The following is a 22,910-nucleotide window of genomic DNA, read 5'->3' as shown; positions in this document are numbered from 1 at the left end:
CTGTGGAGTGCCCCCAGAAGGTCATACTCTGCCATTTTGTCTCCTGATGTGTATGCCCAGGAAGTTGCCCCTCCCTGGCATGTGCGTTTAATTAACATTTTAATGTGGCAGCTGTGGACCCTCAGGAGCTTGTCTCTCCCTGGCGCTGGCTGCTAAATGATCGTTTTTAGAGAGGCAATATGTTAACTGTTGAATGGGCACCTGGTGATCACCTGACATTCCTGGTGGGTGGGAAGAGCCCTCACCTGCCCCGCTCATGCCTGCCTATCTGTAACAAGAACACAGAAGTTTGAGGGAAGCGCCAGAACTCCCCTCTAACCTGGTTTGTTTGCAGTAAGGTCACTTATCTGCAACGAGTAAGAGGCCATGCTGAGTGAGCTCAGTGAGGAGTTGGGGCAGGGAGAGCCCAGGTTGCGTGGAAGTGCAAACCCACAGGCTGTCTCCATGTCCTCTGTCCTGCTCTCTTCATCCAGGGAAGCTGGAGGACTGCAGTTTTGCGTCCTGTCCTGCCCTGAGCCCCACTTCGGGCTGTCAGCCAGCCTTGTCTCCAGCCTGCTCACCGCTCACTGTTGCTTTTTGCACCTCTTAGTCATAACTGCTCAAACAAGGCTCACTCTGATGAAAAGAAGGGGGTGTAGAAGAGCAATTACCAAGTTGTCATTCTGGTATTTCATCCGGGGAAACCAGAAACCTACCAAACAGCAAGGGTGTGCATACTGGAAGACTCCTCAGCCCGCCCCAGAAGCTCATCATTCCTTCCCTCTCAACTAGTTCTGTACAGCTGGAGGAAACATACGGTGTTAGAAAGTTTCAACTGTGGTTTTGGGTTTAGCTTTTAGGATTTTAGGAGATTCTAGGCCTTTTGAAAGAAAAATGAGATATAAAGATCAAATGGTTGCCTTTGACATATTTGATTTAATCAAAACAAAGGAAATTGCCTGGCGTTAAGGAACCTGTTATTTATCCCTTAGAGGCTCTCCAGCAGAGAACCCAGGCCCTTCACCATACTGGTGCATGGTTCCTGCCACTTGTGCAGTCCATTCCGAAGTTTCTTACAGATGAAGTGGGTGACTGCAAACAGGCACTGCTGCTTCTCCTCTGTGTCAGAGTAAGCACGGGCAGCACAGGGTGGCTGCACATCCTGAGTTGTCTGGGACAGTCCTGGTTTACACCATTGCCTTGTTTTAATTTTTATTAGTGACATTTTTCACTCAAAGCTGTCCCCAGTTGGAAGATAAAGGTATGTGGTGACTGCGATTATGCGGCATGTGTGGTTTGCCTTAGAGAAAAGAGAGGTGACAAAAGTTCTAAGTGAAGAAGATAAAGTACAGCTTGACCAGATGATAAAGATGTTGTGGGGTTTTGGAGGAGAATTTCAGCAAGAGCAGTTGACTCCAGATGATATGCAAGGCTGCTTTTGACCTCTCTGTCTGAAAGGACTTACTTAAAATCCAGTATTTGTTTGCTGTTCCCCCTTTATTTATTTATTTTGAGATGGAGTCTCACTCTGTTGCCCAGGGTGGAGTGCAGTGGCACGATCTCGGCTCACTGCAACCTCCGCCTCCTGGATTCAAGCGATTCTCCTGCCTCAGCCTCCCTAGTAGCTGGGATTACAGACATGCACCACCACGCCTGCCTAATTTTTGTATTTAGTAGAGATGAGGTTTCACCACATTGGCCAGGTTGGTCTTGACCTCCTGACCTCAGGTGATCCACCTGCCTTGGCCTCCCAAAGTGCTGGGATTACGGGTGTGAGCCACTGTGCCAGGCCAGCTGTTCCCTTTTAAATTAAGTACTTAGGCTGGGCACAGTGGCTCACGCCTATAATCCTAGTACTTTGGGAGGCTGAGGCGGGTGGATCACCTGAGGCCAGGAGTTCGATACCAGTCTGGCCAATGTGGTGAAACTCCATCTCTACTAATATGAAAATTAACTGGGTGTGGTGGTGCACGTCTGTAGTCTCAGCTACTCGGGAGGCTCAGGCAGGAGGATTGCTTGAGCCCAGGAGGTGGAGGTTGGAGTGAGCTGAGAGCACACCACTGCACTCCAGCCTGGGTGATGGCAGAGAAACTCTGTCTCAAAAAAATAAAAATAAGGCCGGGCGCGGTGGCTCACGCTTGTAATCCCAGCACTTTGGGAGGCCGAGGCGGGCGGATCACGAGGTCAGGAGATCGAGACCACGGTGAAACCCCTTCTCTACTAAAAATACAAAAAAAAAAAAAATTAGCCGGGCGTGGTGGCGGGCGCCTGTAGTCCCAGCTACTCGGAGAGGCTGAGGCAGGAGAATGGCGTGAACCCAGGAGGCGGAGCTTGCAGTGAGCCGAGATTGTGCCACTGCACTCCAGCCTGGGTGACAGAGCGAGACTCTGTCTCAAAAAAAAAAATAAAATAAAAATAAAATAAATAAATAAATAAATAAAAATAAATAAATAAATAAATAAATCAAGACTTAATATAGGTAATGCCATTCTAATGAAACAGAGGAATGACAGTCCCCAGTGGAAGGGCTGTCCATTTCACCATTTCCTACCCTTTCATCTTCTGAAAAGCCAGAAATAGTAATTAATACTTAATAGTACCACATACCCATTGCCAATGCTCCATTAGAATACTTATGAGAAGATTTCTTCATTTATCAGTTTCTGAAGGTATTGCCAATTTTTCAGTTAGGTTTTAAACTTTTGATAATGGCTCAAAGTACATTTTCACACCTATTTATTTTTCTTTTTCTTACTTTTTTTTTTTTTTTTAATGAGGCGGAGTCTCACTCTGTCACCCAGGCTGGAGTGCAGTGGCGCGATCTCGGCTCACTGCAAGCTCTGCCTCCCGGGTTCACGCCATTCTCCTGCCTCATCCTCCCAAGTAGCTGGGACTATAGGTGCCCGCCGCCATGCCTGGCTAATTTTTTGTATTTTTTAGTAGAGACGGGGTTTCACTGTGTTAGCCAGGATGGTCTCGATCTCCTGACCTCGTGATCTGCCCGCCTCGGCCTCCCAAAGTGCTGGAATTACAGGCGTGAGCCACTGCGCCTAGCTTATTTTTCTTTAGGTAAGGTTTAAAGGTTTTTCATGTCTTAATGGTTGCTTATAGACACCACTGTAAAACAAGCTAGGGACTCTTATAGGGAATGGGGGTTATTTTATTTTATTTTTTTGAGACGGAGTTTCGCTCTTGTTACCCAGATGGCGTGATCTCAGCTCACTGCAACCTCTACCTCCTGGGTTTAAGTGATTCTTCTGCCTCAGCCTCCCGAGTAGATGGGACTACAGACGCCCACCACCACACCTGGCTAATTTTTGTTTTTGTTGTTTTTTCGAGACGGAGTCTCTCTGTCACCGAGGCTGCAGTGCAATGGCGCAATCTTGGCCCGCTGCAACCTTCGCCTCTCAGGTTCAAGCGATTCTCTTGCCCTCAGCCTCCTGAGTAGCTAGGATTACAGGTGCACACCATCACCCCGGCTAATTTTTGTACTTTTAGTAGAGATGGGGTTTTGCCAGGTTGGCCAGGCTAGTCTGGAACTCCTGACCTCAGGTGATCTGCCTGCCTTGGCCTCCCAAAGTGCTGGATTACAGGCTTGAGCCACTGCGCCTAGCCTAATTTTTGTATTTTTAGTAGAGACAGGGTTTCACCACGTTGGCCAGGCTGATCTCGAACCCCTGACGTCAGGTGATCCACTCACCTCAGCCTCCCAAAGTACTGGGATTACAGGGGTGAGCCACTGCGCCCAGCCAGGAATGGGGGTTATTCTTAATTTCCCTGTGCAAATGTAGAGTTCTGAGGATGCATTTCACAGAGGTGATTTTAGACCCTGGGGAAATGAGGTGGTTCTTGACTCCATGCCTATGTGCAACATGAAGTTCCTAGATTCGTGTTAGAAAATCATCTTCCTGGAAAAGGATTTTATTTTTTTATTGGTTCAATTAGGGTCTCTGGTCAGTGTCTCCCAAAGCTCCCACCCCATAAGACTTCAGGGGCTTCTCTGACATCTGAGCTCCCTATAGCCTCCCTGGGAAGGTCACCGCCCTTCTCAGATGCTCATCTTGAGCGCAGTTGAAGAACCTGGAAGTAGAATGCCACCATCTATAGCCTATCTCAGGGCAGGCTTTTACCAACTTTTCTCTTCAGAGGTCTCAAAAATAGATGCTTTCTTTACAGGATGCAAAGCTCATCCAAGATTTGGGATGAATCCATACAAATTTTGAAGGTTCCCTTACAGAAGCCACTATACATAAATATCTTATAAAAGAAGGCCATCCAGAGTTCTAAGGCACATTTGCAGGGGAAAACCCATTTTTGTGAAAACATATAATCTGGTTGCAGTACTCAATATTCACATTCACAGATGGTGGCTCTGTTGCAATCACCCACAGTTTCTTCCTGCCCACTGCACAGACAAAACCATTCACTGAGACTATGGTACTCCAGTAAATAAGTAGTTTGGGCTGGGTACGGTGGCTCATGCCTGTAATCCTAGCACTTTGGGAGGCTGAGGCGGGTGAATCACTTGAGCTCAGGAGTTCAAGACTAGCCTGGGCAGCATGGCAACACCCCATCTCTACTAAAAATACAAAAAAACAAAATCAGCTGGGCATGGTGGCACACACCTGTAATCCCACCTACTCGGGAGGCTGAGGCATGAGAATCACTTGAACCTGGGAGGCAGAGGTTGCAGTGAGCTGACATTGTGCCACTGCACTCCAGCCTGGGTGACAGTCTCAAAACAAAAAAAAAAAAGTTTAATTAATTAACATAAGGCTGGCCACTGAGAGATGGAATTATTACTCAAATCAGTCTCTCTGAATCTCAGAGGTTAGGATTTTTATGGACAATTTTGTGGGCAGGGACCTGGGGAACAGGAGTTGTTGATTGGTTGGGAATGAAATCATAGGGATGTGGAAAACGGTCCTTGTGTGCTGAGTCTGCTTCTGGGTGGGGTCATAGGATCAGTTGAGCCACGAAATATGGGTCCCAGCAGGGTCAGTCAGGTAGGGTAAATCAGTTGCCCAAAAGTCTGAAAAATATGTCAAAAGACCAATCTTAGGATCTACAATAGTGATGTTATCTATAGGAGAAATTGAGGGAAGTCACAAATCTTTGTTACCTCTGGCGTCATGACTCCTGAGCAATAAGGGATTATAGAAACTACATTCAGCAGAATTCAAGTCCCTCCCCTAATCCTAATCTCAAAACCTTTCATTAGTTTTCAAAGGTGGTTTCAGCCTCAGAACAGGGAGGAGACTATTATCATCATCCTTGCTTCAAAGTTAAACTATAAACTGGCCTGGCAAAGTGGCTCATGCCTGTAATCCCAGCACTTTGGGAGGTTGAGGCAGGTGGTTCATTTGAGGTCAGGAGTTTGAGACCAGCCTGGCCAACATGGCAAAAAACCGTCTCTACTAAGAAAATATACAAAAATTAGCTGGACGTGGTGACGGGTGCCTGCAATCCCAGCTACTTAGGAGGCTGAGGCATGAGAATCACTTGAACCCAGGAGGCGGAAGTTGCAGTAAGCCCAGATCACACCACTGCACTCCAGCCTGGGTGATAGAGGGAGACCCCATTGCAAAAACAAAACAAACAAACAACCTATAAGCAAATTCCTCCCAAAGTTAGCTTGGCCTATATCCAGGAATGACCAAGGGCAGCTTGGCAGTCAGAAACAAGATGGAGTCAACTATGTCAGATTTCTGTTACTGTTAAAATTTTGCAAAGGTGGTTTCACTGTCAGATCCTGGCCTCTGGGTCCAATGTGGAATGAATTCCTTGGATCTTTGAAGCACATTGTCCATGAATATTCACTTATTTTGTGGAAAAGCAGAGTAGAAAACTGATGAATTAACACCAAAAGCAACACATTACAGGGGGCTTGTGACCTGTTGATTTTTAAGGTCAAGGAGGGGTAGTGGGGAATCCTGGGAGTCAAATTACACTTAAATAATACTGAATTTTCCCATTATGTCTCCTACCTTGACACACATCATTCTCATGGATTCCCATTTGATGATTTCTAGAATATTAACGAAACTTTATCATCTTGTTGAGAAAAGCATTCTAATAGCTTTATTCTGGCATATGGAGGTATGGAGAGCTTGAAGCAGTTGGAGAGGTCAGTTGTTTTCCTTATTAGTAATCTGGCATATTATTATTGTAAAAGTATAAGACAATTAATTTGGAAATGTAGATAGGATTATGTAACTCATTAGTTCTTAATAGAGGGAGGTCGTGATACCTGTATTATTAGGGAACATAACGGAATTCTTTTCCTTTTCCCTGTAGGTGCCCAGCTAAGACCTGAATGCCATCACCCTATCCAGGGCTCTGCAGTTTTCTCGTGGTGAACCCTTGATGGATTTGTTGTTGCCTGAGAAATGGCGATGATCGAATTGCGGTTTGGAAGACAGAATTTTCATCCGTTAAAGAGGAAGAGTTCATTGCTGTTGAAACTCATAGCTGTTGTCTTTGCTGTGCTTCTATTTTGTGAATTTTTAATCTATTACTTAGCAATCTTTCAGTGTAATTGGCCTGAAGTGAAAACCACAGCCTCTGATGGTGAACAAGCCACACGTGAGCCTGTGCTCAAAGCCATGTTTTTGGCTGACACCCATTTGCTTGGGGAATTCCTAGGCCACTGGCTGGACAAATTACGAAGGTAAGAGGTAAAATCAGGAATCTTTCTAAAATTCTGTAGGCAAAACGGTATAGCCCTTTCCTCATAGGCAAGGCTTATGGCTTTAGGTTACTCTTAGTTATTTTCCTCTCAAAGGAGGACATTTAGGCATATTTGACTTTTCTTTGAATTTACCATTTACTGAGGATATATACAGGGCCCCATAATTTGGGAGTCAGATCTGGGCCACATCGCTTTGTGACTTTGGACAAGTTATTAGGGCCCCTCTGAGCCCCTGCCTCCTTGTTTGTAACTAGGTTAAGACAAGAAACATCACAAGATGTGCCACGCAATGACAACAAGATGCTACACAATGCCTGGTGCCTGGGACTGGTCCCCTGGGCAGGAGAGGACACAGATTTGGGTTGGTGGTCCTGTCTCATCTTCATTGCTGTGTAACTTTGAGGCTATTGGGTTTCAGCCTCCTCTAGGCAGCAGAGGAGCAGAGCAGATTTGTGGCTATCACCCTGGGGAAGGATCAGGTCCTGTCTTTCCAACTCACACCTGCCCCATTGTTTTTTTCACCAGGAAACTTTTTAAACAAATTATTTTTAGGCCGGGCACAGTGGCTCACGCCTGTAATCCCAGCACTTTGGGAGGCCAAGGCAGGTGGATCACCTGAGGTCAGGAGTTCAAGACCAGCCTGGCCAACATGGTGCAACTCCATCTCTACTAAAAAATAGAAAAATTAGCTGAGCGTGGTGGCGGGCGCCTGTAATCTCAGCTACTCCAGAGGCTGAGGCAGGAGGATCGCTTAAACCTGGGAGGCGGAGGTTGCAGTGAGCTGAGATTGCACCACTGCACTCCAGCCTGAGCAACAGAGCAAGTTTCCATCTCAAAAAATAAATAAATAAATAAATAAAGAAAGAAAGAAAGAAAGAAAGAATAATGAAGGAGCAGCTATACCTTTTTACTAAGAGTTTTAACCAAAGGAGGCGTGAGCTCAAGAAGGGCTGGTGGGGGGCCTGCAGTGTCTTGGTCTTACAAATTGATCCTGATTGATGTCTGGTCTCTCCAAGTAGCCTTCTGTGCCTTCTTCCTGCCGCTGTTTCTAATTTTTACTTTCTATGGTGAATAACATTAAATCAAGAGAAACTGAGAAGCTGGGTGCAGTGCTTCACGCCTGTAATCCCAGCACTTTAGGAGGTGGAGGTGAAGAACTGCTTGAGGCCAGGAATTTGAGACCAGCCTGGGCAACATGGCAAGACCTCATTTCTACAAAAAAACAATGAACAAAAACCAAAAATAGCTAATTTTTGCTATTTATGCCCACTCGTAGTCCTAGTTACTCAGGAGGCTGAGGCAGGAGGATCGCCTGAGCTATTTTGAGCACCAGAGTTTGAGCCTCCAGTGAGCTATGATCATGGCACTGCAGTCCAGCTTGGGCGACAGAGGAAGAGCCTGTCTCTAAAAGTAAAATAAAATAAGAAAAACGGAGAAATGTATTTTGAGAGAGATCTTGGGTAAAAAGCCTTTCATGGGTGATGTGTACCATTCAGTTCACTTGGGATCTAAAAATCTTCCTCTGACCAGAAATTACATTGACTGATTAAAATGGGGTCTAGCTCTGTTGCCCAGGCTGGAGGGCAGTAGCAGGATCATAGCTAACTGCAGCCTCCCAAGTAGCTAGGACAACAGGCTTGTGCCACTACACCCAGCTAATTTTTACTTTTTTGTAGAGATGGAGTTTTGCTGTGTTGCCCATGCTGGTTTTGAACTCCTGGCCTCAAGTGATCCTCCCCTCCTTGGCCTCCAAAGCATTGAAATTACAGGTGTGAGTCACCGCACCCAGCCTACTTTCCCCTATTTGTATATCCCAGGACATAGCATTTCCCTTTTGTAGAGGAGGAGCAGCCAGGAAAATGCCTTAAAAAGGAGGAAAGGTTTGGATTCCTTAGGAAATTGACATAGGCTGGATTTGGTTAGGTTGAAGATGGGGAGGGCTGAGCAAGCACTGACATTTTTGAGCACCTGCTGTGTGCCTGTGCCATGCTTTACAAATGCTGTCTTATTTAACCCTGTAACTATCCTGTGCAAGTAGGCTTTAAAATCCCCATTTACCGGCTGCGTGCAGTGGCTCACGCCTGTAATCCCAGCACTTTGGGAGGCTGAGGCGGGTGGATCACCAGAGGTCAGGAGTTCGAGACCAGCCTGACCAACATGGAGAAACCCTGTCTCTACTAAATATACAAAATTAGCTGGGTGTGGTGGCGCATGCCTGTAATCCCAGCTACTTGGGAGGCTGAGGCGGGAGAATCACTTGAAATGGGGAGGCGGAGGTCACAGTGAGCCGAGATCACACCATTGCACTCCAGCCTGGGCCACAAGAGTGAAACTCTATCTCAAAAAATAAACAAAATAAAATAAGATCGCCATTTACCAATGGAGACACTGGGAATCAGAATAGGCAATATTTTCAAAGCCACACAGCTTTTCAATGGATTGAGCTGGGATGTTAATCCATCGTCTGTCAGATTGCAGATCCCAGGCTCTTCTTTTTTGAGATGGAGTCTCACTCTGTCACCCAGGCTGGAGTGAGTGCAGTGGCATGATCTCAGCTCACTGCAACCTCTGCCTCCTGGGTTCAAGCAATTCTCCTGCTTCAGCCTCCCAAGTAGCTGGTACCACAGGCATGCCATCATGCACAGCTGATTTTTTGTATTTTTAGTAGAGACAGGGTTTCATGATATTGGCCAGGCTGGTCTTGAACTCCTGACCTCATGATCTGCCCACCTCAGCCTCCCAAAGTGCTGGGATTACAGGCATGAGCCACCACACCCAGCCTCCAGGCTCTTTTCGTTTGCTTGTCTTACCTCTGGGAGGATTACTTGCATGTGTGAAATCTCCAGGATTTCCTGTTTTGATATTGGCTAGCCTATTTCTCTCGTCATCTCCCCTCCAACTTGGAAGCAAAGAAGGAAGTTGAAGTCCCCTCAAGAAGAAGCTAAAATTAAGCTAGATACAATAATCTCCTCTGTGTGGTACAAAATCAGTCTACACTGAGCATCTCTGGAAGCTGCATTAGGCTCTCTCAGGTCCCAGTTGCTGTCTTGACCGAGTGATGGCTGCAGGGTGCAGAGTGGGGCCTGTTCCTGCGCACCACAGTGTCTGGGGTGTGTGGAAGGGATGGCCGGACTCTTCTCTGATACTTAATTCCCCACCTTTAATCAGATATGGACTCTTTGGCCCTTCAAGCCAGGGATGGGAATGCAAGAGTGGGGCTCTGGAAGAAGGAGAGTGGAACCATTTAGTTTGCTGTTTAAATGGTGCATAATACAGAAGTAGCCTCCACCCAGGAAAGAGACTGATGCCTTACTTTTTCCTATTGGTGTCAAGGGAATGGCAGATGGAGAGAGCCTTCCAGACAGCTCTGTGGCTGCTGCAGCCGGAAGTCGTCTTCATCCTGGGGGATATCTTTGATGAAGGGAAGTGGAGCACCCCTGAGGTAGGACTCTGTGTTCCAGGTGCCCTCATCCTGCTTTGAGGTCCAGCACAAGTATCCCAGAGAATCCACGAAGCAATGTCAGCTTGAGTTGGAAATTTTATGGAAGTTGTACTTACTACTGATATTAAAAATGCATAGGCTATTTGGAAGATGATTAGAATTCATAGGCTATCTAAGATTATTAGAACAACTCAATCTTGAGTTAGGTTGGCTAATCGTAAACATTTGTCTATGTAGGAAATATGTCGATTAGCCAGATATCATTTAGTTGGAATACACTGTTTTGTGAACCTCTTGGGAAAGGGAGAAACGGGCAAGATAGATGTTATTTCAGTTGTCACCAAAATTGCAAAATACATATTGAAATGTACATTTAATTTCACACTCTTATTGAACCACGATATTATGAGAATTGTGCTACAAAAGAGACTTGCTATTCTTCTCTGATTTTCTTTCTTCTGAGTGAGAGATGCAGAAGGAGCCCTGGGGACTTGACGTGAGGATCCTCTGCTTTCAGAGGGGGCCGAGACCCCTGCCTGGGTATTGGGGTAATGTAACACTTTCCACAAACCAAAGAGAAAAGCTGTTCTCACCTTAGTTGTCACAATGTTTTGCTTATTACATCCTTGGAACAAAACGAATGAAGACACGAGCTGTTCTTGCTGCTTAAAAATGTTCAGTCACTAATGGTTTTTGGAAAATCTTTAATTTGGGGTATAGTTTAAAAAACTTCATCACATGCCTGTAGTACCAGCACTTTGGAAGCCCAAGGCAGGAGGATTTTTTTTTTTTTTTTTTGAGATGGAGTTTCACTCGTTGCCCAGGCTGGAGTGCAATGGCGCAATCTCAGCTCACCGCAACCTCTGCCTCCCAGGTTCAAGCGATTGTCCTGCCTCAGCCTCCTGTGTGCTAGGATTACAGGCATGTGTCACCACGCCCAGCTAATTTTGTATTTTTAGTAGGGACGTGGTTTCTCCATGTTGGTCAGGCTGGGCTCAAACTCCTGACCTCAGGTGATCCGCCCACCTTGGCCTCCCAATGTGCTAGGATTACAGGCATGAGCCACTGTGCCTGCCCTTTATTTTTCTTTTTCTTTTTTTTTTTGGTGCTGTGGGGAATGGAGTCTCACTCTGTCACCCAGGCTGCAGTGTAGTGGTGTGATTTTGGCTCACTGCAACCTCTGCCTCCTGGGTTCAAGCGATTCTCCCTCCTCAACCTCTTGAGTAGCTGGGATTACAGGCACGCACCACCATGCCCAGCTAATTTTTTGTATTTTAGTAGAGATGGGGTTTCACCGTGTTGCCCAGGCCGGTCTTGAACTCCTGAGCTCAAGCAATCTGCCCACCTTGGCCTCCCAAAGTGCCGAGATTATAGGCGTGAGCCACCGTGCCAGACCTACTACAAGGCAGGAGGATCATTTGAGCCCAGGAATTCAAAACCAGCTTGGGCAAATTAGTGAGACCCTGTTTCTACAAAAAATACAAAAATTAGCCAGGCGTGGTGGTGCACGCCTATAGTCCCAGCTACTCAGGAGGCTGAAGTGGGAGGATCGCTTGAGCCTGGGAGATCAAGGCCACAGTCAGCTGTGCACCACTGCATTCCAGCCTGGGTGATAGAGTGAGACCCTGGGTGATAGAGTGAGACCCTGTCTCAAAAAATAAAGATAAAAATCAAGGAAGACAAACAACCAAACCAAAAACAAAACAAAAGAAAAAACCCCACAACAAAAATCCAAAAAACCTTACTGGCATTTCCTAGGACAATTCAATAGCTGCACAAGAGAAGTCTTGTTTCAGAGTTGATAGGAACCACTGTTTACAGAGTTGCAATGTTTGTTATCGTCTAGGCTATAATTAAATGTGAGATAGTGGAAATGTTATGTGTAAAAACAACTAGTTACAAAATGAGGTTGGATAGATATGTTGCTTTTCCAAATTAAGGGCAACATTTTATGTTTTTCTATGTCTCTTATTCTGATTTTATGTTACTCTAACTTTTTTTTTTTATTTTTTTGAGCTGGTGTCTCGCTCTGTCACCAAGGCTGGAGTGCAGTGGTGTGATCTCAGCTTATTGCAACCTCTGCCTAGCTTACTACAACCTCTGCCTCCCTGGTTCAAGTGATTCTCCTGCCTCAGCCTCCTCGAGTAGTTGGGATTACAGGCACGCGCCACCACACTCAGCTAATTTTTGTATTTTTAGTAGAGACAGGTTTCATCATGTTGGCCAGGCTGGTCTCAAACTCCTGACCTCAAGTGATCCACCTGCTTCAGCCTCCCAAAGTGCTGGGATTACAGGCGTGAGCCACTGCGCCCAGCCATCTAACTTTAAATGTTATTTGTTAAAGTGGAATCTTTGTAAACGTATTCAAGGACTCTATCCAGCATATTTCCTTAGGTTTTGCCAGATTTACAACATTTAGGATAAAGTTGGTTACTATCTAGAATAGAGGTTTTTTTGTTTTTTTCCCTACCCTAGGGTGTTTGTACAATTGATATTTTTAGCTTTATAAAAATAAGAACTACACTAACATAACTCTGAAGTTTTAATAGTTAAAGCAAGTATCAGAATAATTTTGAAATATTTGTTACAATAAGTATTTTTTGTCTTTCTTTCTTGATTTCATTAGTTCTTGTTTCCACAGTTGTAGCCATAGGGGAATGCCACTTTTAAAGATGTCCTCATCGTTGTCTTAGTTGAGACACATGAAGAACTTACTGGACATTTTGTCAGAGCCTGTTCCTATAGCATGCCCAGATCTGAAGCATTTCTCCACCAGGGTCTATGAATGGTCTTCAGGGGATCTTGAAATAATAGGTGTATGAACCAAATATTTTTTGGGATTGCCAGTTATTGTTTTAAGATGGGAGAGGATACTATTTAAAAATTTGGCATCAGGCTGAGCTTGGTGGCTCATGCCTGTAATCCTAGCACTTTGGGAGGCTGAGGCAGGTGGATCACTTGAGGTCAGGAGTTCGAGACCAGCCTGGCCAACATGGTGAAACCCTGTGTCTACTAAAAATACAAAAACTAGCTGGGCGTGGTGGCGCACGCCTGTAGTCCCAGCTACTCAGGAGGCTGAGGCAGGAGAATCACTTGAACCCGGGAGGCGGAGATTGCAGTGAGCCGAGATCATGGCCACTGCACTCCATCTTGGGTGACAGAGTGAGACCCTGTCTCAAAAAAACAACAAAATAAAACAAAAACTTGGCATCAAATTAAATAACAGTAAGTATTAATTGTAGTCTTAAAAAAAGACGTATTATGGCCAAGTGCGGTGGCTCATGCCTGTAATCCCAGCACTTTGGGAGGCCGAGGCGGGTGGATCATGAGGTCAGGAAATCGCGACCATCCTGGCTAACATGGTGAAACCCCGTCTCTACTAAAAATACAAAAAATTAGCCGGGTGCGGCGGTGGGTGCTTGTAGTCCCAGCTACTCGGGAGGCTGAGGCAGGAGAATGGCGTGAACCCCGGAGGCGGAGCTTGCAGTGAGCCGAGATCATGCCACTGCACTCCAGCCTGGGCAACAGAGCGAGACTCCATCTCAAAAAAAGTTCTGCATCATCTTTATGGGCATCTGATTTGAACAGGGGAATTCATTCACTTCTCACATCAAAATAGGGATCATTGGCTGGGCGCATTGGCTCATATCTGTAATCCCAGCACTTCGGGAGGCTGAGGTGGGCGGATCACGAGGTCAGGAGATCGAGACAATCCTGGCTAACATGGTGAAACCCTGTCTCTACTAAAAATACACACACACACACAAAAAGTTAGCCGGGCATGGTGGCATGTGCCTGTAATCCCAGCTACTCCAGAGGCTGAGGCAGGAGAATCGCTTGAATGCGGGAGATGGAGGTTGCAGTGAGCAGAGATCACACCACTGCACTTCAGCCTGGAAACAGAGCCAGACTCATCTCAAAAAAAACAAAACAGGGATCATGTTTTTTTGGCCACAGGGCAGAGATGGTTCTCTGGCTCCCAGCAGTGATTTTTTTTCCCTCAGGCATGGGCGGATGACGTGGAGCGGTTTCAGAAAATGTTCAGACACCCAAGTCATGTACAGCTGAAGGTAGTTGCTGGAAACCATGACATTGGCTTCCATTATGAGTAAGTAGTTCATGAAAGCCCTGAACCCTGAGAGCTCTTGTTAACTGGAATTCTAAATCTGTTGGAATTCAGGTGAAAGCCCTATTTGTGCTGTCTTGAAATTTGTTTTCTTCAAAAGATGTAAGCTCTGGGATGTTAAACTCTTGAAGGGGTTTTTACTTGGTGCATAGTACACCCTCAACAAATATCTGTGGAATGAATGAATCGTGTGTGCCCTTAGGAAACATCTAACTAGAAATGTACATTTAATGGCCAATTATTGTCTTTGGGAATGAAAAAACAAGATCATTTAGACTTTCATAGCTAACATTTATATAGTGCTCTAGTGCTTATAATGTGCCATCTGTTTCAAGTACTTTACTTCCATATGTTAACACATTAATCATTACCATGGTCCTGTTGTTTTACCTGTGGTACCAATGTGGAATCTGAGGCCCTGGGCAGCTGAGTAACTTGCCCCAGGCTTCATAGTAAGTAGTGGAACTAAAATTTGAGCTTTGATATCCTGGGGCCAGGTGGAGCCCTTAACTAATAATGCTAGTCTGAAACTCAAGTCTTGAAAGTTATTTTGTGTTCATGATAACTCTAGGAGTTTCTAAAATGGCTTGTCCTGAAAAATGTTTCTTCTTACAATTGAATATAGGATGAACACATACAAAGTAGAACGCTTTGAGAAAGTGTTCAGCTCTGAAAGACTGTTTTCTTGGAAAGGCATTAAGTGAGTATATTGGTAAATTCTTCCAAGACCTTTAGTCCTTGGAAACTTCATTTTTTAAAGGTGCCTGCCATACTGGGATCTATCATCTACCTGTGTTCTGTTTAGCCTGGTTTATGATCTTTAAACAGCAGTGCCTTAGGCTGTCCTTGCTGATGCTCACAATGGGAGCCGATAGATGGGAAACCTCAAACCACCCTGGTTTTCCTTGACAACCCCACAATGAATCGGTCAGTTTATGACTCTGCCCAGCCACTGTGGGAATGATATCTTTCTGTCTGCACTGTCTGGGTGGTACAAATTTCATCAGCCCACTTTGTAAAAGAGTCTTTTTTTATTTGATCAAAATATACTAATTTCACTTGACAAAGACTGTTCTCGTAGTTATGATGTCATGGGATTTGGTGGCAAGTGTGTCACAGTTCCTCTGTAGCTCTGTGCTACCCATCTCCATTGGCCTGGGCTTTTAGACCAGAGCATCCTGACCCTTAGCCTGACCATGAGCAGCTCCCGCTCTGCAAGGCCACCTCAGTGCCCATCTCTAGATCTTTTCTGGGCTGTGTATGCGGCTGCAGCACAGTGGACAGGACTCCATACTCTATACTGATTATAGACGCGGTGGAGAGAAAACAGGTGGGAGTGGAAGCCTTTTCTCTTTTTTTTTTTTTTGAGACGGAGTCTCGCTCTGTCACCCAGGGTGGAGTGCAGTGACGCAATCTCGGCTCACTGCAAGCTCCACCTCCCGGACACGCCATTCTCCTGCCTCAGCCTCTCTGAGTAGCTGGGACTACAGGCACCTGCCACCACGCCTGGCTAATTTTTTTTTTTTGTATTTTTAGTAGAGACGGGGTTTCATCGTGGTCTCGATCTCCTGACCTCGTGATCCGCCCACCTCGGCCTCCCAAAGTGCTGGGATTACAAGCGTGAGCCACCGCGCCCGGCCGAAGCCTTTTCTCTTTTAATCTTGTCCTTCCTGTGGGTGCCCAGCACTCTGTTGACCTTGGACACAGCAGGTCTGCAGGTGAGGTCATATCTGTCCAGTGGCTTCACCACCAATGCTCACCTTTCCCTCTGACAGGAGGGCAGAGTCTAGTAGGTGGTTTTCTCTGCTGACTCATAATAGAAACATAATACAGTTTGAATTATTTCCGTCTAAGTGTGTTTAAGACACTTTAAACGGCTTATCATACTGCTGATCACTTGATAACTCCACCCCTTATCTCTAAAACGAGTTAAATTTCAAGCAGTCTTTACTGACAAGTACTTTCATCATTCCAAGATGGTATGCATGTAGGAAATAAAAGCGTATTTAGTGGGAGTCTTTTAAAAAATGTGGCTGCTGAGTCTAACCACAATGGACTTTGTTATTACCCTAGTTTGGGATTATCCATACCCAGTTAGCTCTAACCGGCACCCTACCGTCTGCCTTACTTGCTGTGTGTGTCCGTATGTCACTGACGCACTCTGTGCTTCCCTCTACCTCTTAGTCACAATATCTGACACGTACTGAGTACTTTCTAGTGGCAGGCTGTGTTCTAAACACCTGCCATGTTATTTCATTGAATCCTCACAACCAGCTGATGGGGTGGGCATAGGGTTCTCAGCCCCCTGCACAGAAGAGGCACTGTAACAGATGAGGTTCTGGTTAGAGGATGAGCTTAGACGTAGTCTAACTGCAGAGCTTCTGTAATCTGGGATTTCTCACAAGTTTAGGGTCAAAAACCCTTCGATCGTGTCTTAGACAGAACTCCCAGTAATGCTATTTTTGTTAATATTGACTCATATTTAAAAAGACACCAAATTATTCTGGGTGGGATTGAAAGCGCTCTGGGCTTGTTTCTTGGCACTGGATGCTCAGCTTTCTTTTCATGGCAACAGTGGGGAAAAGAAAGCACTGGTACCCCCAGCGGCCTCACCTGTGTTTCCCTCCGCCTCAGCTTCGTGATGGTCAACAGCGTGGCGCTGAACGGGGACGGCTGTGGCATCTGCTCTGAAACAGAAGCAGAGCTCATTGAAGTTTCTCACAGACTGAACTGCTCCCGAGAGGTAGGAGAGCATCTGAATGCCACAGGTGCCTTCTGTCCCGTGTTGCTCTGCTTTGGTTGCTCACTCAGCCCCCTAGCTCTTCTTGCCCTTTGATGAGGGTCAGGTGTGCGGATTAATGGCCTGACTTGTACCCAGCAGGCACGTGGCTCCAGCCGGTGTGGACCTGGGCCTCCGCTGCCCATGTCTGCCCCCGTCCTCCTGCAGGTGAGCTGGGGGAGGAAGGGGCTCATGGCACACAGCAGGCAGCCAGTGGTTTCACGATAGCCGCCTGAACTCCTCCTCTCTCCACCCCGGACAGCATTATCCTCTGTATCGGAGAAGTGATGCTAACTGTTCTGGGGAAGACGCTGCTCCTCCAGAGGAAAGGGACATCCCATTTAAGGAGAACTATGACGTGCTTTCACGGGAGGCATCACAAAAGGTTTGCCAGGGCGTCGTGATGCTAATTCATGTCGCAGTGTGACTCTCATCACCTCGCATGTCAACAAACAGAGCGCCCAGGCTAGGGCAGGTGTTTGCTGAAACGTTGATGACTTAGTTATCACCTGGGGACAGGGGTGGAGGCCTGGCTTTCACAGTATCTCAGATTTTCATTTAATCGCTTTCTTTTTTTTTTTCCAGTAAACCTACTTCTGTTTCCTACCCTCAAGTCAATAATAGTCTCAGCTATTCTTTGTATTCAGAGTTTTTCACCAACTTAAATGTATTTAGAAATGTGAATGGAACTGAAGAGTCAAATTTTTAGGGACTTAATTAAAATTGAAATGCATTTTCTTATATAGATTTATATAATACATATTACATTATATATAATATATAGGAAATATTTATAAGATAAATGTATAAAATATTTATAAAGATAAAATACCATAAAAAGTATATAAAATCTGGGATGAGAACAGTAGACTCAAAGGGGCTGACCTTACCTTTGATTTCGTATAAATAAACCAAAGGATTTTTAAGGAAAAAAATAAACCAGTCCTTCAAAGTAAGGATTTAGTATTTAATTGGGTCTGCTGAGCAGTGAGAGCCTGGTTGAGGATGAGCTAACAGCCAGCTTTGCTGTCTTCTTGGCGGCTGTCAGCTGCTGTGGTGGCTCCAGCCGCGCCTGGTTCTCAGCGGCCACACGCACAGCGCCTGCGAGGTGCACCACGGGGGCCGAGTACCCGAGCTCAGCGTCCCATCTTTCAGTTGGAGGAACAGAAACAACCCCAGTTTCATCATGGTAACGTGAAAGTTTATTTTTGTCTGAAAGCTTTCATAAGCATTTAAATCAACACAGTAATCAACTATTTAATTGCTGCAATCTGTAAAAATTTACAAAAGCCACACACAAATTTCCCTCCCTCTACACATAGTTCCATACACTGCCCCTTGCCAAACACCCTTCCAGGAACCAATCAGCATGACATTCCTGGGCAGTTAATGTGAGAAGCGAGGGCAGGGCACCGTCCAGGTGGACTTTATCCTTCAGGGAGGGCCGTGTCCTCTCCTCTTACACTCTGTGTGTGTTTAATTTTCTAAAGAAACAACCATTTATTCATTAGCTATACTCAGCCATCTTCTCTTATTTTCTAAACATGCCCATTTGACCTGGCAGAGAACGCTACAGCCTTTGCAGGTTGATAAAAGATGTTTCACTTAATGACCACTGGGCGTTTTAACTCCTTTCAGCCATGGGCTCCTGCATCCAGCTCATGACGCTGGTACGACAGGTTCTTTTACTTCATAAAAAAGTGGAGGAAACCAACATTTTCAAATTCAAAGTAAATGAAAACATTTGCCACTGTCGTTCCACATAAAAGTATCTGCAAAGAAAAGCCCACGGAGACGACCTGTACAAACGTATTTCTAGGGAACAGATACTTAGTTGAGCATCAAGGGGCAGGAAGACACCCTTCCCTCCTTGTTCCTTGCTGACCGATGACCCTGGAACTCCACGGTGCCTCTCTGAATCTCTGTTATGGATCCCCCCACTATATTTGATGGGAACCCAGTGGGCCAGGGGCCAGTTTTGACAGGTCAGTGTCCCAGACATTTTCCACCCAGGCACACTTGGGCCTTACTTGTCTCTCCTGCCGGAGCCTGGGCTGGTCGGGGGTGAGCTGTGCAGGGGTAAGGCTGGGCCCCCTAGGTCTCAGGTGAGGAGGGCCCCTTCCCTGCCTCACCTGGGGGGAACCTGAGACGGCAGTCTTCTCTCTGCTGTTTCTAAGACTGTGGTGTTCAGCCTGTGCCTGGTGCTCTCAGCATAACTTTCCTTTCTCCTTTCCAGGGTAGCATCACGCCCACAGACTACACCCTCTCCAAGTGCTACCTCCCACGTGAGGACGTGGTTTTGATCATCTACTGTGGAGTGGTGGGCTTCCTTGTGGTCCTCACAGTCACTCACTTTGGGCTTTTAGCCTCACCTTTTCTTTCTGGTTTGAACTTGCTCAGAAAGCGTAAGATAAGATGAAGAGCAGGCGCCATTATAAATATCAAAGCCCAAGAAATGGAACTTTGGGCAGAGATCATGTTAGAATCAAGTGGATGATAAGACCAATTACAGGCCGTCTCTCTGCACAGCACAGAAATTCTCAATCACTGACATGAGTAACTGCAAAATAAATAGTTGATTGTACTGTTCTCATGCTATAAAAGTGGACAGGTACTCTACAACAAATCTGTTTTCTCATTTTTATCAAATATATGTATCATCAAAGGTTGCATCTGTACAGTATGTAAATGCTATTAATGTCATCACTCACATGCACAACAGTCCTTGTTCCCCCAGGAAGGGCCTGGTGGCCCCAGCACACACTTGGGATTATGTGTATACATAAATATTGGGCTGTTTCCCTCTTCCTGTGAAGTGGTTCTCAAATTCCTATGTACTGTAAAGCTGTACCCTTAAAAGTACAGATGTGGCAGGGCGCAGTGGCTCACACCTGTAATCCCAGCACTTTGGGAGGCTGAGGCGGGTGGATCACTAGAGGTCAGGAGTTCAAGACCAGCCTGGCCAACGTGGTGAAACCTCATCTCCACTAGAAATACAAAAATTAGCCAAGCATGGTGGCAAGTGCCTATAATCCCAGCTACTTGGGAGGCTGAGGCAGGAGAATCCCTTGAACCCGGGAGGCGGAGGTTGCAGTGAGCCAAGATCGTGCCACTGCACTCCAGCCTGGGCAACGAAGTGAGACTCCGTCTCAAAAAATACGTTTAAAAAAAAAGTACAGATGTGATGTGCAGAACATATTGTTTTCATAGATTTTTATACTTGATCAATTAATGGAATCAGATTTTTAGATAAGTGTAATTTTCTCTATAGGAGACCAAGTTGTTACATCTGTTAATGCCTGTCAGTGATCAAAAGAAACTTAAAAAGTAGAATGGGATATGGCTTTTGGCACCTGAAAATAAATGCTTTAATAATTGTAAGCCAGATAAAAGTTATTATTTTTGTTTTTTTTTCTTAACAGTCTGGCTGTCGTTTGAATTAAACTCTTAAAGAGGATGTTTAGTTAGAGGGTAATTGTTGAGTGATGATGCATACAACAACATACTTCCCTTTCTTGCTGGGGGTGTAGCTTTTCAGTTTTCTTGTTTTACTTTGACAGTGCAAGGGGAACTGAAAATAATTTCCATTGTATTTATCTTAGTTCAACTGAGGGTTTATGAGACAGTGGATGGGAGGGGCAGGAAGACGGTGATGAGATAAAATATGTGTGTGTTGCACTGACTGTCTGTAAAGTTGTCATCCTTTCTTCATGAAAAAGTAGCATTTAAATCTGGATGAGTTTATAAAGGATTACAAAATGCTGACTTATAGAGTAAACTTTAAAATATTAAAGACTAAAGACTAAAAGAAGAGTAATGAAGTAATGTAGGCTGTCACTTCTCTAGATTTGTATTGTTGAAAATTTAACTTTGGACATCTTTACAAATTATTTTAGACCTACAAAAACTACCCTCAACTCTGTGGCTACAGATAGATAGAATATGAAGCGTCATTGCTACAACAATTCTTACTTTCTAGATATTGTCGGCGTGTCATAATGTTTGAGGCTGTATTTGTAAATCTTGCAAGTGTGAGAAAGAGCCACATCTTTTGACTTTATACTTCAGATTAAGGTTTTGTAATGTTTCTTCTTCAAAAGGCAAGTGAAGCTGTCATCCTTATTCTCCTAGGCCAGACACAAACACTGACACGTCAAGGTTTTTTTGTGTTTTTTTTTTTGGCCTGAGTCTCACTTTGATGCCCAGGCTGGAGTGCAATGGTGCGACCTCGGCTCACTGCAATCTCCACTTCCCAGGTTCAAGCAATTCTCCTGCCTCAGCCTCCCGAGTAGCTGAGATTACAGGCGCCCGCCACCACGGCTGGCTAATTTTTGTATTTTTAGTAGAGGCTGGGTTTCACATGTTAGCCAGGATGGTCTTGATCTCCTGACCTTGTGATCCGCCTGCCTCGGCCTCCCAAAGTGCTGGGATTACAGGCGTGAGCCACCGCGCCTGGCCACATTTTGTTTTTCTCTTACTGTTTGCTTACTTGTATGATGTAGCTTGTGTCCAGAGTTTTGACTAAGGGAATGATGGACCTGTTCCCACTTAGGGAACTTGAAGAAGTGTTTCATTAGCAGACTAGGAAACATATTGTCTAGAGAGAGAGAAAAAAATCCCTGGTTCCCTGAAAAGATTAGATTGCAATTTGTACCCCTGAATTGAGTTCAGGTTTTTACAGCTCAGAGAAGTAAGAGCAGGTGGTTGCAGCTCAGAGAAGTAAGAGCAGGTTGATGTTGGTACGACATTGTCGGTAGAATGTGGATGATTAACGTGTATAACTTACAATTTTTTAAATCAGGGAGTATTTTATAAAGTGCCAACCTGATAAAATATCCTAAATTCTACAGCTACCATTCATTCCTTTTTTCAGAGTAAGCAGCAGGTAATGTTGACATTGAGCTCTTCAGCACAATACAAACACATGTCATGTGCAGGTATAGATAGCCATGGTGAAGGCACAACGATCTACAAGGATTTTTCTTTAGTAGTTATACAAAAGAATATTACATTTTGTGGTCTGTACAGTATAATAAACCAGCAATAGGAACAATAACAGAGAGGCTCGAAGAAAGAAGACGATGCCGAGTACAGGGAAAGTCTAGAGAATCATTTTTAGACAGGACACATTTTGCAGTAGTGAATGTGGTAGGTTTTCTGCCTAAATGTAAGAGGCTCAAAGTAGCTCTAATTCAAATGCCTGAGGCCAGCAGCGACTCCGAATGTGACTGTAAAAGGGTTTCTGGTCACTCTGTCGCTTGGGGTCGACTCTAAGTCTTGGGCTAAGGCCAATGGGAAGGGACCATCGCTCGTCAGCCTGCAGCTTCATAAAGGGATAATCAGAGAGGGCCGCGGCTCGGGGCACTGCACGAACGCTCTTGCAGTCACGGTTGACAACGTGGAAAAAAAAGCAAACTGCGTTTTCTCCCCATCTACCAAGTTCTCCTCGATGAATCAATAAAGGGAGAATGAATAATGGGGCTCCCACCTGGACAGATTCTGCTGCAGTGTCAGCAATGAGAGTCGGTGGTTTGGGGGTGGGATGCTGTGGGAGGCTGTACTCAATGACAACAGAAGCTACACAACCAAACCTGAGGGGACAGAGGTAGCCAGAGGCTTGGTGGTCGACACAGAACGGGACAGATGGCAGCAAGATGAAACTAGAGACTCTGCCTCCTACCATGGCATGGGGCTGGCAGTCAGGCAGTCCGGGGCGCCGCTCCGTCGCAGGGTGGCGGCAGCATCCTCACAAGAGCTCATACTGCTTGAGGTGCATCCGCTGGATGATGTCGCGGCAGTCGTTGAACACCCTGCGGATGTTCTCCGTGTCCACGGCGCAGGTGAAGTGCGGGTAGCAGTAATGTTTGCCGTCACCAGTGGCCGTGCTGATCCT

At 45.5% G+C, this 22,910-nt stretch overlaps 2 protein-coding genes and 1 long non-coding RNA gene across 19 annotated transcripts in view; 2 read left to right on the top strand and 1 right to left on the bottom strand.

The window, feature by feature from the left end:
• Positions 1-20,409, top strand: part of MPPE1 (metallophosphoesterase 1) — a 25,639-nt gene extending 5,230 nt beyond the window's left edge. For 2 of the 15 annotated variants that reach the window (XM_055238681.2, XM_063641527.1), the window contains exons 2-10: positions 6,277-6,649; positions 10,004-10,112; positions 14,117-14,220; positions 14,864-14,938; positions 16,873-16,981; positions 17,117-17,185; positions 17,280-17,402; positions 18,066-18,206; positions 19,254-20,409. In XM_055238681.2, coding sequence (XP_055094656.1) covers positions 6,369-6,649; positions 10,004-10,112; positions 14,117-14,220; positions 14,864-14,938; positions 16,873-16,981; positions 17,117-17,185; positions 17,280-17,402; positions 18,066-18,206; positions 19,254-19,436 — 1,194 coding nt within the window. In that variant the 5' untranslated portion in view covers positions 6,277-6,368 and the 3' untranslated portion in view covers positions 19,437-20,409. Of the gene's footprint in view, positions 1-6,006; positions 6,107-6,241; positions 6,650-10,003; positions 10,113-14,116; positions 14,221-14,863; positions 14,939-16,872; positions 16,982-17,116; positions 17,186-17,279; positions 17,403-18,065; positions 18,207-19,253 lie in introns of those variants that run through there. The other 13 variants (XM_063641528.1, XM_055238693.2, XM_063641548.1 and 10 more) reach the window with 11 other exon arrangements.
• LOC134736921 (uncharacterized) lies at positions 17,402-17,758 on the top strand. The gene is made up of 2 exons (XR_010121413.1): positions 17,402-17,492; positions 17,603-17,758. It is a non-coding gene; the product is annotated as an uncharacterized lncRNA (long non-coding RNA).
• GNAL (G protein subunit alpha L) overlaps positions 18,197-22,910 on the bottom strand; it is a 205,473-nt gene continuing 200,759 nt past the window's right edge. For all 3 annotated transcript variants that reach the window (XM_055238629.2, XM_063641493.1, XM_063641487.1), the window contains one exon: positions 18,197-22,910. In XM_055238629.2, coding sequence (XP_055094604.2) covers positions 22,764-22,910 — 147 coding nt within the window. In that variant the 3' untranslated portion in view covers positions 18,197-22,763.

Source organism: Symphalangus syndactylus, chromosome 1 (genome assembly GCF_028878055.3).
Source record: "Symphalangus syndactylus isolate Jambi chromosome 1, NHGRI_mSymSyn1-v2.1_pri, whole genome shotgun sequence".
NCBI classification, from domain to species: domain Eukaryota; kingdom Metazoa; phylum Chordata; class Mammalia; order Primates; family Hylobatidae; genus Symphalangus; species Symphalangus syndactylus.
The sequence above is the reverse complement of the archived record's forward strand: the minus strand, read 5'-3'. Positions and strand labels throughout refer to the sequence as shown.